This window comes from Hippocampus comes, unplaced genomic scaffold (assembly GCF_001891065.2).
Source record: "Hippocampus comes isolate QL1 unplaced genomic scaffold, H_comes_QL1_v1.1 scaffold160, whole genome shotgun sequence".
Lineage (NCBI taxonomy): Eukaryota > Metazoa > Chordata > Actinopteri > Syngnathiformes > Syngnathidae > Hippocampus > Hippocampus comes.
Window position 1 is genome coordinate 89,817 of NW_017805827.1, and position 14,734 is coordinate 104,550.

At 40.9% G+C, this 14,734-nt stretch overlaps 1 protein-coding gene across 1 annotated transcript in view; it reads right to left on the reverse strand.

Moving 5' to 3' along the window:
• The window catches only part of LOC109526180 (ATP-binding cassette sub-family A member 1-like), a 147,281-nt gene that overhangs the window by 43,213 nt on the left and 89,334 nt on the right, over positions 1-14,734 (reverse strand). Inside the window, exons 16-24 of the mRNA XM_019887291.1 lie at positions 13,759-13,831; positions 13,444-13,646; positions 13,108-13,198; positions 10,185-10,327; positions 9,648-9,727; positions 9,174-9,348; positions 7,246-7,361; positions 6,950-7,094; positions 6,464-6,781 (exon numbers count right to left, since the gene is read on the reverse strand). Of these exons, the coding sequence (XP_019742850.1) occupies positions 6,464-6,781; positions 6,950-7,094; positions 7,246-7,361; positions 9,174-9,348; positions 9,648-9,727; positions 10,185-10,327; positions 13,108-13,198; positions 13,444-13,646; positions 13,759-13,831 (1,344 nt within the window). The remainder of the gene's footprint in view (positions 1-6,463; positions 6,782-6,949; positions 7,095-7,245; positions 7,362-9,173; positions 9,349-9,647; positions 9,728-10,184; positions 10,328-13,107; positions 13,199-13,443; positions 13,647-13,758; positions 13,832-14,734) is intronic.

Consider the following 14,734-nt stretch of genomic DNA (forward strand, 5'->3'; position numbering starts at 1 on the left):
CGTGTACCCTGCGTTGTACCTCGTCAATCTCAAGTTGTGACAGCAATTGCCGTTTGTGGATGTTGAAACACAGAGCTACGAGTTGTTTCGTGGTCAACCGTGACTGTGGGTTTCGAAGTAACCATTCAGACTAGGGTTGCTTGAGGAGTAGCATTCCAACAGAGCCATGTTATCGCATCTCGCCCATCTCTGCTTTGTTCCAGTAGCCCATTTTTCATCAAGGTGCTCTGGTTCCCCAGCACCCGACGCAGACCTTGTTTGGCCAGGCGACGTCTGAGCCGGCATGTCATTCGATCTATTGTCTCTCACCATTGTATGAGGTAGGCATTAGCTTGTAGGGTCTTGCCCAAGAACCCACACTGGATGGTGTTATGTGCTCATTTTTGCCCCAAGCGGGATTCAAACCCCCGTCTCCCGTACGCCAAACCGGTGCCTTACCAACTGAGACCCACACTGGATGGTGTGATGTGCTCATTTTTGCCCCAAGCGGGATTCGAACCCGCGTCTCCCTTACGCCAAACTGGTGCCTTACTAACTGAGCTCTCCAGCCCCTATATATATATATATATGGCGGTTCTCCAAAAAGATCACAACATTTTACAATAATAAAACTAACAAGCTGTGAGCAGCTATCAAGAGCCCTCGCAAGCCTAGCAAAGCTATGTTGGTGCATTTGTACGTTGGGGTACTGGCACGTTGGGGTATTTCGCACATAAAATAATATGTGACGTGTGTGCTAAGTTTCGGAATTTTTGCCAAGGTATAGACTCTCAAAAACAGTATCATTTATCTTTCCAATCAGCACACCGCCAGGGCAACAGCGTGCAACGAAATAAAAGGCATTGAATAACTTGGATCTTCTAAATCTTGGATTTTCTATTTCCTTGCCTTTGCAAGCACTGTTTATTGATGTATTGTTTTTTTGGAATTCTTTTTGACTTGTGATTTCTATTTATACTTTATCGGTGCACTTTTGTTGTCAAATAAATATTTTTTGTTGGGATTTTGTTTTACGTTTGTGGGAGAAAATGTGTCATTCGGAAAAAATGATGAAACACAAATTTTGATGCTGCCCTTGCCCCAATTTGTGTCATATGTCAAAAACAAGCCTAGCAAAGCTATGTTGGTGCATTTGTACGTTGGGGTACTGGCACGTTGGGGTATTTCGCACATAAAGAATATGTGACGTGTGTGCTAAGTTTCGTAATTTTTGCCAAGGTATAGACTCTCAAAAACAGCATCATTTATCTTTGCAATCAGCACACCACCAGGGCAACAGCGTGCAACGAAATAAAAGGCATTGAATAACTTGGATCTTCTAAATCTTGGATTTTCTATTTCCTTGCCTTTGCAAGCACTGTTTATTGATGTATTGTTTTTTTGGAATTCTTTTTGACTTGTGATTTCTATTTATACTTTATCGGTGCACTTTTGTTGTCAAATAAATATTTTTTGTTGGGATTTTGTTTTACGTTTGTGGGAGAAAATGTGTCATTCGGAAAAAATGATGAAACACAAATTTTGATGCTGCCCTTGCCCCAATTTGTGTCATATGTCAAAAACTGAAAATATTTTTCCCTGTTTTTGTCCCTGGTGTTGAGATGGTACAGCCCAATGTTGAAGTCAGTCAGTTTAACCGTCTTGGATGAGGGGGGGCAACAACAACACCATTGTAAACGGGCAGAAATTGGACACTTAAATCCTCATATCTCACTTCCTGTATTTGTTAGTATGGATACCAGTCTTTTTTTGTACACCCGAGGGTGAGACATGTGCCTCTCAATATTCATCATCGCTGTCAGTCAAATGTACAAGTCCAGAATAATAATGAGAAGAATCATTTCTACAAAAAACAATAGGGTCCTGAATTCAATTTTTGTAATTTTATCAAAAATGAGTGAACACAGCAGATACATTGATCTCTGAAAACAGAGCATACCTGATGCACGACAGACCACGACAAGTGTCTTGAAAACTCCAGTGACCATTGAAAAAGGTGTACTGCAGTATTAAGGTGATAATAAAGAAAGATACACCCTGTACCGCCATAGCGAAGAGGTTCTTCCCAACAAAGTTCCACTTCAAAGGGTCCATGGTGCTGTTGGCTGTAGAAGGGGGGGAAAAAAAACCACTAAATCATGAAACTTTTAAGACTGCCACGGACACACGCTGATTGTGCCACTGACGCCCGCTAATTGTGGGGGATAGGGAAAATTGACACCCCTTTTAAATGCAAAGATTTTTTTTTCTTCACCAAATTGAGCATATCAGTTTTAGTACATAATTTGGTCAAAATTGTTGATTTTGAGAGATTTCCAAACATACCTTCCTTAACCCTGGAGAACCCACGGGGTCTAATTGGGCCCCTATAAATTCTGCTACTCAAATGCTACCCTTAAATCCCAAAGGGTCAAATTTGGCCCAAATCCTAAATTAGGATTAACGCATTAAATATTTGACAAAACATATATTTTGGTGTTCAGTGAAAATATATCAGTCATTTAATGTATATTCATCATTTTCCAAAGAAGAAAAGGGTTCTTGGGTTCTCCAGGGTTAAGGTCTGTATTTTAATTTGCCAGAAGCCGAAAAGTTGAAATTGTTGTCAAAGTTCATAAAAATAAGGGATGAGTAGACTAAATGGATCATAACTTAACACTCTCGTGGTTGTTTTTATGCTAGTTTATCTCAGTAATCCAGCAGCCTCTTAACCTGGAGGTCCTCGCCTCTAACATCACTTCACAAATTATGTACATGACTAGACATAGCAACCAATTAAACTCAAAACACACCGTAATGTAACCCTCCAGCACGTAATCAAACAGAACATGTATGCGCATGTTGCTCAACAGGGACGGTCAGTAGGTTCACATTTGTAGCAGCAGCTAATGTTGTCATGGGAGACCAGCGAATGTTTGACTTCCAAATAATGTCAACATTTACCGCATCGATTTCTTTAAACAAGTCCAGTTCTACTTTTAATTTAATGTACTGTATTTTCCGCATTATAAGGAGCGCCAATAAGCATTCAATTTTCCCAAAAGCCGATGTTGCATTTTAAATGCTCTGTATTTGTTACAGCTGCAGCGGTTGTGAAATCGCTATATGAACAAAAGCTATATTGTAATGTATTCCCCTTAGTGTAGCTCCATCTTGTGGATGCATAATGCAACCTCAGCCACTATTGTAGCTTCTATTTTATGCGCCTTATAATGCGGTGCGCCCTATATATGAAAATAGATTTTAAAAATATGCCATTCATTGAAGATGTGCCTTATACTTTGGATAGCGCTTTACAGTGCGGAAAATACGGTATTCATGCACAACGGCAATGACTGGCACGATCATGAAAGCATTACCTCATTTCCATGCAAGCAGCCAAACTTGGGACATGTTGAACTTTTGTCAAAATAAAGCTGGATAATTCAAAATGTCATCTTGCAACTGTGTCACTTTTCTGATTGTGTGTTACTGCTGTTTGAAATCATGATTTCGGGCAGTAGGCTGGGAAATGATTTGGTGTGGTTCTCTGATGAGAACCAGAGGATGTTGTTTGGTACTCATTTTACACTGACCTCATGGATGTATGAAAACATTCACAGCACATCGAGGCCAAGTAGGGCTTATGGGTTACATCCCGCCTGTCCCCAGTCTCTGACTTTCGCAAGTCAAACTAAATTGTCAGGTATGCACTGCTTTTATTATGATGTGCTGTGTCAGCAGTGCAAGCCAATTATAGAGCAACAACTTGTGTTCAGGTCTTCAGTGTTGCCAGCTAGCATGCTAGCAACTCCTAAAAAATAAAATAAATAGCACCAACACCACTGTGCTCCTCATTTTACCAATAATCTTGTGTTAGCAACAATCTTATTTCCTGCAGAGATGAGGGAAGTAAGGAATTTGCCCCTGTAGTGATTTGATTGACCTAATCTCGTCTTTTGAGAATAAATTGTACTCGAATTTTACTGAGCTTCAATGTGGTGGATCGAGGAAAACAATCGGCACCAAAAAAAAAAAAAAAAAAAAGAAAAACCTGGCGAGTCGCGTAAATACCGGTGCTGCTGGAACGCTACACCAGGTGCAGACAGCGATAAAAAAAAAAAAAAAAATTAAAAAAAGCTGTTCAGAATTCCAGCAGACACTTAATAATAATAATAATAATAAAAATAATAATACATTTTATTTGTAAGCGCCTTTCACAGCGCTCAAGGACACTTTACAAGCAAGAACAAACATTAAAATCACAGGTCAAATTATCAATAAAAGAAGAGATAAATTAAGTAGAATATGCTTGATTTTGTTTATCAAATAGCTCAGAGTGGGTCAGTCACACTGAGTAGCTGGGAGGAGTAAATTTTATGAGAGATTTTTTTTTTTGTCCAGTTGACATATTTCTCTTGTTTTATTAATGCTATGCATTTTCTAGCTTCTTCTTCTTCTTCTTCTTCTCCTTACGGCACGTCCCTATTCAGGGCTCGCCACAGCGAGTCAGTAATTTCCATCCGCCCCTGTAAACCGTCCTACCAACTCGCATGGTCGTCTTGGCAAAAGTTTTACGCCGGATGCCATTCCTGACGCAACCCTCCCCATTTCTCCGGGCTTGGGACCGGCACTGGGGAACAGTGCACCCCCAGGGGAGGGCACTGCCCCCCAGCGGCTGGGTTTATGCATTTTCTAGCTTGAGTATGGAAAAAAGCCCACAGGAAAATTATTTTGTGCTCGGTAAAGTCTTTCCACATACGCCACCATGAAAAAAATATTTGCCCCGTTCCTGAATGCTGTGTTCTTTGCATATTTATCGCACACAAGGATTTCAGTTCATCAAACCAATTTTAATATCACACAGAGACAAGCCAAAGAAATACAAAATGCAATTTTCAAATGACAATTCACAAAGGAACCAAAAAAGTTTTCACTGCCTTATTTTCACCTGTGTGTTTTTAATGCACTGCATGTTTGCACTGAGGATTGAGAGGAAAGACATTTCATCTGAGCTGTATGTTGTACATCGAGCATATTTGACAATAAAGATGACCATGACCTTGAAAACTCCAAAACTTTCTGACAGTCTGTGCAAAAGTAATAATGGGTTGGGACAACCTTGGCAGCAATAACTGAAATCAAGCATTTGCGATAATTGGTGATGAGTCTTTTACATCGCTGTGGAGGAATTTTGGCCCACTCTTCTTGGCAGAATTGCTTCAACCTTGCCATATTCAAGGGGTTTCTTTGCATGGACTGCCAGTTTAAGGTCACAACACAGCATATCAGTCGGATTCAAATCCAGACTTTGACTTGGCCACTCCAAACCCTGAATTTAGTTTTTTTTTTTTTTTAGCCATCCAAAAGTGGACTTGCTGGTGTTTTTCTGATCATTGTCCTGATCCAAGGGTGCTTGAGTTTGAGGGAAGTTTCAGAATTTTCTGGTAGACTGAAGAATTCATTGTTGCATCAATCAGAACAAGTTGTCCTAGTCCTGAGGTAGAAAAGCAGCCACAGACATCACACTGCCACCACAATGCTTCATTTTTGGTATTATGTTCTTTTATTCAAATGCTGTGCCATTTTTACCCTGGATGTAATGGGCTACATCTTCCAAAAAGTTCAATTTTTGATTCATCAGTCAACAGAATGTTTTTCCAAAACTCTTGAGGATCATCTAAATGTCTTCTGGCAAATGTGAGATGAGCCTTTGTGTTCTTTTTGGAGAGCAGTGGTTTTCACCTGGGAGCTCTCCCATGGATGCCGTTTTTGGCCAGTGCCTATCTTATGGTAGAGTCATGAACACTGACCTGAACTGAGCCCAGCGAGCTCTAGAGTTCTTTGCGTGTTGTTTTTGGGGGGTGTTTTGCAAACTCCTGGATGAGTCATCGTCGCACTCTTGAGTGTTTTTAGCAGGTCACCAAATGCTGGGAATGTTTGACACTGTTCCCAGTTTTATCCATTTGTGGATAATGGCTTTGACAGTGGTTTGCTGAAGCCACAGAGTCTTGGAAAATGATTTGTAACTATTTCATAGATTTCAATAACTCATACATTTAAATAACTTTCTTTCAAATGTCTTGAATTTCTTTGGATCGTTTCTTTCTTGAGATTTTATAGCCTACTTCACTTTGTCTGACAGATTCTAATTATTTGATTTCTTGATTCAACGAATGTAGAGCTAGGGTCTTGCCTTTAAAATTAAATTCAGCTTTCCAAAAACTGTTGTGAATGATGGTGACACAGTGTCAGAAAGTGTCTTCATTTATTTATTTTTGTGCCTTAATAAATTGAATTGTAATTTGAAGACTGCAGTTTGTATTTCCTTGGGCTGTCTCTGTGTGGTATTAACATTGGTTTGCTGAACTAAAATACTTGTGTGCGATAAATATGCAAAGAACATAGTAATCAGGAAGGGGGCAAATATATTTTTTCCACAGCACTGCATATGTTTCATGTCTGTGTTTGCGACCGGTTGTCATGGGTTGCCAAGCAATAAACCCTGTATTTTCATAGACAAGATCGCAAAATTTCCTTGCAACAATAAAAGTACAGGCGACCGCCTGGTTAAGAATGGTTGGGCTAACATTTGCGAACTTGAACGAACCCCTAAGAACTCTGGCGTCAACGCAACGTTTGCTGTCTTCAGAAACACTCGCAATTGTTCACGGCTCATTGGGCTTGGAGTGTGAAAGATGAGCATACTTATTTGCGGTTGGATTTGTATGTCCACGAGTCCTTTTCCCAAGGAGTAATGAGGTAAAATGAATAACATATGCCAGGTCCAACTCGGTGGGGCCTGGAACGACAAACATCCAGTAATTCAAATGCAGGCCATATTTTTGAACTGGAAATGTAAGTTCCATGACATACTACTAATATGTGAAGTGCCATACACAGGTTCAGTTCAGAGCTGAATAAAAGATGAATGGAAATCAAAATGTGAAAAAGTGACTGTTGATCTTACCTCAACTTGAGACATTATCTGAAAATATGTTGCTGCACTGCAAATAATTCCACTGAAGAGGTTGACACAGGAAAAAACAATGTAGGCCGTGGTGGAATCGGAGAAAACAAAGGTTGCTGGGTACATCATGGGGATGACGGACCATCTAAAGTGATGGATGAAATTTGCAATACACAACATTTATACAGGTACACCGTTTTTTTAGACAATTGTCATGCTGTTAGCAAAGTGGGACAAAACACTCTGTACTACGACAAGGTACATCTAAATGAAAAGCGTAAACTGCCTCAGCATACCCATAAAAGAGGAGGAGGAGGATAAGAGCCCGCAGTATGCTGTCAGAGGTGTATCCTTCTATCTTGAAAGCAATAATGATGAGCACCATGAGAAAGGCTGTGACGGCATAGTTCAGCTGAAGCAATGGCAAATGGCAAAATAGAAGCAAAAAGAAGATTAATCCTCGGGTCTTGATAATGGTTTGCGTTCACATTGAATTGTCCAGCAGTTGACTTAAAATCCTCAACCTTTTTTTTCTGTTCTCCCTGTAACCTCACTCTTGTACTTGGGTCACTCTCATTCACACACATGTACTCCGGCTTGCTGCAATGAACCTTCATTCCTCTCCTATCCAGGGCAAACCTCCACAGCTCTAGTTTCTCCTCCACCTGTTCCATGCTGTTACTACGACAGTGTTTTTCAAATCCGCACACCAGTGTACCACGAGATATTTTCAGGTGTGCTGTGGGAAATGATCCAATGTGTATGCCTGTGCGGTCTATCGCCTGGCAGAGTAATCATGAAGTACTCTTCCATACTGGTGGGTAGCAGCAGCAGCGAGCTTATGACCTTGTACTTCGAGACCAGCGAAGTTTCTGGCGCGAGGCGCAAGCTATCGTTCATTTGGATTTACTTGTAGCGGAGCACCGACACTGTCGTGCTTGGAATGTGGTGACAACAGCGCTATGCTCGCAAGTAAGCTTAAACTCTATCTCCAAACAAAACACCCTTCACTTCTAAACAAAAATGTGGAGAATTTTGTTCGCCTGCGTGAATATACGGAGAAACAAGCAACGTGGATGAGAACAACCGCAAAGGTAAACCAAAGAGTCTTGCTAAATCAAAAAAAGTCCCAGCGGCAGAGCACTTTATACTTCCCGCCTTCAAAGCCTTTGTAAGGTATTCGGACCCGAAGCGACAAAGGAAATAGCCTGACTGCTGTCAAAAGTACAAACGTAGAACGAATTGTTAATACTGTATTGATGTACAGTCAAACCTCGGTTTTCGAACATGTCTGTTCTCGACCAAATCGTTTTTTGCTCAAAAATTGAGTTTTTCATGCCTCAGATTACGACCGAAAATCGGTTCTCAACCAAACTGAGCGCACTTGAATGCGCCACTCGACTACTCTCGCCTTCCTTACACGAGGAAGTCACACTTCCTCGGGTAGACGAGGAAGTGACGCTTCCTCATGTAGCGTTCCATTGTGAGCAGACGTGTTCAATAAAGATAAAAAAAAAAAGAGCGTCAAGTGTGAGCGCACGTGTTCAATAAAGATTTTTTTTTAAAGTATCGTGTTTGGTTGACATCTACCCAAATCGGACTGTTATTTCTGCATTGTGTATCAGCTCCTAATCATGGCACCAAAGAAAGCAAGTGGAAGTAGTAAAGCTGGTGGAAAAAAAGAGGAACATAGTGCGCAAAACTATTGAATTTAAGAAAGATTTGATAGCGAAATATGAAACAGTGCACATGTGTCTGTGTTGGCTGGGGAATTTGGCATGCTGAAATCGACAATCAGCAGCATCCTAAAAAAAGAAAGACCATCGTAAAGTCACTGATCTGGCTAAAGGATCACAAATATGAGAGGAAGTGGAGAAACGTTTGCTTATTTTCATAAATGAGAAAGAAAATCATCGACTTTGAGAAGTGATTTTCCTTCAAATAACAAATATTCACACGCAAAGGCTGTGGAAGCAGATACAGGTAAAACAAAACTATTCAAAAGAATGCATTTTAAATCTGTGAAAAACTAGAGGAACATTAATAGATTTCTATCACAACCTCTACTGTGTACTGCGAATCCTGCCTTCCTTTTTGGGTCCTCTATCATCATGCAACATGACACACCCACTCAAACGATGAAGTGCAGCCATCTCTTTTGCTCCAAGAGATGAGGTATATAATACATTTGTCTAGTTAGTATACTGCTTGTGTCTGGACTGACCATGTCCCAGCAAATGTTTGTCAACCAGTAGAGGAATGGCTGGAGCCCACTGACAAACTGGAGGTGTGTTGCTTTACTGGCTCTTTCTTCAATCAGGAAAAGCACGGAGCAGGAAGGTACACAGGAAATAGCCACCATCAAAATAAAAGGAATTGTAATGCCTGCACTTAACAACCTAAAAAAAAAAAAAGAGTAATTACCAAATTATCATATCAACAATTTATGCCATCAATTAATTTTTATAAAGTGCACATTCATGTGAATCAAATTGGGTAGAAATAGCACTGACAGTGATGATCTCTCCTCATCAACGGTAAACATCACCCTTAAAATAACATGGGACGTGTGATACTGTATTAATGTATTTTTCCACACGGTCATTTAATCCAACAAGATAACCCCAAAAACAAAAAAATTCTGAAATTAAAGTAAGCAAGCAAGTACAGAACAAAGTGAATGAATATTCAAGCGTACTGTCCCACTTGGTCAGTAGGGGGTTTTTTTCGGTCCGAGATTGCCAAAAAGCCCAGCAAAAGCCCAGCAGGAAGCACAATCTGTTGCACACAAACAGATTACAGTTAAGAGCCTTTTATCGCAAGGGATCGGTCCCAGACTCACCTGCAATAGAGATCATATTAAAATATATTTTACTGGTGTAACCTCTGTCCTTGTATTAAATCACTTCTGTCCTTGTATTAAATCACTTCTTCAATGGATTTGCCAATGTATTTGATCAAAACAAAATTGCTAGCATGAAATGTGAAACACTGTGTGTATTGTAATGTGTGTATGCCTGTGCCTTTCAGGTGTGGCCTGTTGGGGTGGCATGTGACATCAACAATACTGCATATGAGTGTCGAGAGCTGGAGCCCTGCTCTATAATTGAAAATGATATGAATAAAAACATGACTTCTGAAAAAAGGCAAGATAGCGGAAGAGCACATTTTTTTACATTTCTGAGTGCCAGGTCCTTAATACTGACACTTGTTTTTCCTTGCAGTGTGTCATCACCTGAGCAAAGAAGCTTTGAGTATTTCTGCGAGCATACAGCCATCGTTTGATAAAGAGAGCTCTCAGATGCTGGCAGGTCATGCTCCATCCAGTCAGGGTGCCTCTTTGGCCAAATCCACTCAGCAGATGTTTCTCCTGAAATTCTGTGACAGCACATTGCAGCAGCTTTTTCAGCACATTGTTCTATATACAGTGTGGGTGGATATATATATATATATATATATATATATATATATATATAAACAAACACACACACACGATAGATAGATAGATAGAAATTTTCCAGTCATCTAGTAGGCAGGGAACACCCTGAACTGGTTGCTACCCAATCGCAAGGGCACACATTAACGAACAATAATCCGCCCTCACACTCACACCTAGGGACAATTTAGAGTGTTCAATCAGCCTGCCATGCATGTTTTGGGAGTGTGGGAGGAAACCGGGGGTACACGGAGAGAACCCACTCAGGCACGGGGAGAACATGCAAACTCCACACAGGACCTGGAATCAAACCCACGACCCCCACACTGTTAGGTTGACACACTTACCACTCGGTAGTTTGATGCTTATTTATTTTCCCCGAACTGCACCAAACCTCATGGATGAATTCATGACTCACAGCACCACTGGGCAAAGTGAAGCCCATCGGAGATACTTGAAAATTCTTACAATTCAAATGATTTTTTTGAGTGAATGTAACGTGTGTTGTAATTAAGTGTTTTGCAAACATTTACACCAATGAAAATTGATTGCCTGATTGATTAAGTAGTCAGCAAATTGATGTCGCTCAGAGTCACATGCTAAAAGACATTCAAGGCTGTCTGAAATTGTTGACGGCATGTTCTCAAAACAATTATCTGGACTTTCCCCGGGATGGAAAAAAAAAAAAAAAACACACGGGTGCGTGTCTTCCTATCTCCTTCTCTCCATAACTCCTCCCTGAGCCTGTGACCGATCAGGTTTTGGCCTTGCAGCTGCAGGTGCAATGTCAAAAGTCTTTGCTGGATCCTTATTCACTCCACTCCCTCCCCCGTCACAACTGGAGAGACTTGAGTGCACCTAATGTCTAGAACTCGTCCCCAATCCTGTTCATTCCATGTTAAGTCTCGAGAATTGTTCAACGTATTTTCAAATGTACGCTACGTGCTGTGTTTTTTTTTCTCTGGCTCTTCCATTCAAGAAGAATGGTTGGAGTCTATTGTTTTTTTCCCCGGCTCCTCTTCCCAACTGTTTTCCTTTCACATCGAGGATATCAGGGCACTTAACAGCGACCCACCACGCTTCCCGTTGTGTCTCCCCCATGTTGGTTATTGATTTCTTGGACAATAAATCAGATTCTGACCAGCAAAGATGAAAAGAAAATAGGCGTTTTAAGTGTCAGAACCCAAGGCCTATGACTTGCCGACCCCCATGGTCGGCAAAATCGCGGCTCAAGAGCCGCATGGCTCTTTAGCGCCCCTGAGTGGCTCCCTGGAGATTTTTCAAAAATGTTTGAACATAGAAAAAGATTGTTTTTTTGTTTTAATATAGTTTCTCTAAGTGGACAAACATGACACATACATTAACGTTTTCCAATGCTGTAAAAATGTGTGGAATATTGAATTTAATTGAATTGAATTGCTTTATTGTCGTTACACTTTCGCGCAACGATACATCACTTAACAGGCACGCTCTGCACAAGATAAATATTAAATGTCAACATTTCGGCAACGAGGATTTGCGTCATAGGCTGCGACTGTCACACTTCAAACAAAACCAAGAAAGTTTGGGATCCTCAATATAGTAGACTCCAGGCAAAAACTAACAACAAAAATGTTTAATACAAAAAAAAAAAAAAAACGCACCGACAAAGTAGAAACATAAAGCGCTGGTCAAACAAGAACCAGGAAAAGAAAAAAAACAAAACGACAAACAAAAGCGCTTGCACAAAAGGCAAGGAAGAAGTTAATCAGAGTCAAATAAAACGAAAGAACCCAATTCACGTAAGCTAGTGATGGGACGAAATGGGCCGAGGCTCCGAAGCTTGTGTCGAGTAATGGGAGGGGAGTTTCCACGAAGTTGTATCGAGGCGTGCGTCATTTCGGCAAGACCCGGAAATGATGACGTGTGAAGCCTCGCCGGCCGGCTGAATCACATGAACACTTTGTGAGTGGTCCGACGTTTGGCGCGCATTGCAAACAGAGTACGGACTACGGTATAATTAGGTTGCAAAATGCAATGGCGATCGCCTGTTATCTGACATTTTGTGGATTTCGGGCTCCTGTACTTGTTACACCTGTGTGCAACAGTGCAACTAGTGCAATCTTTTGTTGAGCCTTGTCCGTTGCTTGTGATGGATCCTGTGCGAAAAAGCTGATCCTCCCCTGTATGGGAACATTTTGATTTGATTGCTTCCAATAAGGTAAGGAAGAAAAACTGCATTAATATAAATGTGACAATGCAGTTTTTCGCTTGTTCTTGTGTCTAACTATTGTTATTTCACAGGTGAAGTTGTCTGTTGTGTGCAAGGGAACTTATACAACAATAACACTTCGTCTATGTTGAGGTATTTTTGAGCTTTGCATGAGAGCAAGGAGAGCCATGAAACTGGGCCATACCTACCCAAATTTATATAAACTGGCACTTGCATTTCTCTGCACCCCAGCTTCATCTGTGCCTTGTGAAAGAATATTTTCTTAAGCGATAGAAATATTGTCCAAAAAAAGAAAAGACCCCTGGCCGATACCATAACTGCACTCGTAAGTACATGAATAAGGCAACTTCAAGTTTGTCATCAGGGTGGAATGACTTGTTTTGGTAAATATAACCAAACATGACATTGACTGCGTACGCACGCACACACACACACACACACACACACACACACACACACACACACACACACACACACACACAAACACATGTGCCCCTATCCATCTCTCACCATCATTCTGCTCTGTTGATTGCTGAGGAGGATCAGCATGCAGCTCTGATTCCAACTGATACTCAGTTTCCTCCACAACTCGTAGAAAGATCTGGACAAGACATGACACATTTTCACATGTTTAAATCGTATTTGAATTTGGTAAAAAATTCAACTTTTGAAGCTGATTGTGTTGAAATAAATGTAGATGAAAAAAAATTCAACTCTATGTCAGAAATGTATGGATGGAACTTTTTCTTTGATTATTTTGAATACGTGTGATCGTAACAGCTGTTGGGTTTCAAATCTCTATGATAGCCTGCAAATGTGTTTTCAAAAGGGCAAAGATTTGCTTACATCCTCTAATTTAGTGTCAGACAATCCATAGGTGATAATTCCAACTTGGCCCAGATTCTGATCCAGTTCAGAAAGGAAATCAGCTAGGCGGTTGTTCATGGAGGCCTCCTGGGGTATATTGATCACTGCCTCACGCAAGGACTCCATCACAAGGCTGGCAGTAGGAAAGTGACGCTGTGCCAGAGCCAGCAGCGCTTCCATGGCTACAGTGTAAGTGGAGGCCAGTCAAGATCATACTCACACTGCGCCTGAACCATCATTCAAAATTTACTTGTTAACAACGTCCAGCAAGTTGGATTCACAAAGAACACTCACATGAGCTATTGGCCACAATATCCAGACTATGACCCTGTCTGGGTGCGTCTCTATCCCCTGATGAATCGCTGTCCTGAAACACATTACATTTACACTGATTTGATATTGTGAAACATTGCAAGCTACTCAAAAACGATTTTCAGGCACGTGTTATTATTTTCAGGAGTTAGCTTCAAGACCCTGCAAAGTGAATCACAGATTTGTTGTTCAAATACATGTTCGGAGATTACTGTTGAAAACACCCCCAGAAACGGACCTGAGTAGTACTCAATTATGGAGATTTAGTGTATACCAGGGGTGGCCAAACTTTGACCAAAGATCTACTTTTCAAGCGCCGAACCTCCCGCAACTGACCCGACCGCACACGAACGTTTTAAAAATGTTTCTCCCAGTGGTCGAGGTCAGTGAATTGTACATGAAACAAACTTGGAATCTGCAAGAGGCTGGCAACCGTTCAGGGTAGGCAACCGCCTCCTGCTTGAAGACAGCTGGGATAGGTTCCAGCACCCACCGCAACAACGAGTATAAAGCGGTGATGCATTTTCTGAAACATGATCCGTGATCCATCCACTGATGGATGGACAAACTTGGAATGAGAAGACCACGAAAAAAGAATGAGAAGACCACGAAAAAAAAATTATATATATATATATATATATATATATATATAATTTTTTCAGTCACCTGATGCATGATGCTTGAAAAGCATTTGAGCATTACACTGAAAGAATTTGAGTCTGAAGTCAAAAGTGTTTGAGCATTTCACTCTACTCAACGCTCGACAAATGCTCAACAATGTGTCACCTGCAAGCTTTGCAATGCAAGGCAGGCAGCATCACAACCATGACAGCATGTGAAGTGAAAACCTGTTTTGTTTTACTATGCCGCCTGCTACCAGGTATTCTATCTTCGATCTTCGATCTTCGATCTTCAATCTTCTATCTTCTATCTTCTATCTTCAATCTTCAATCTTCTA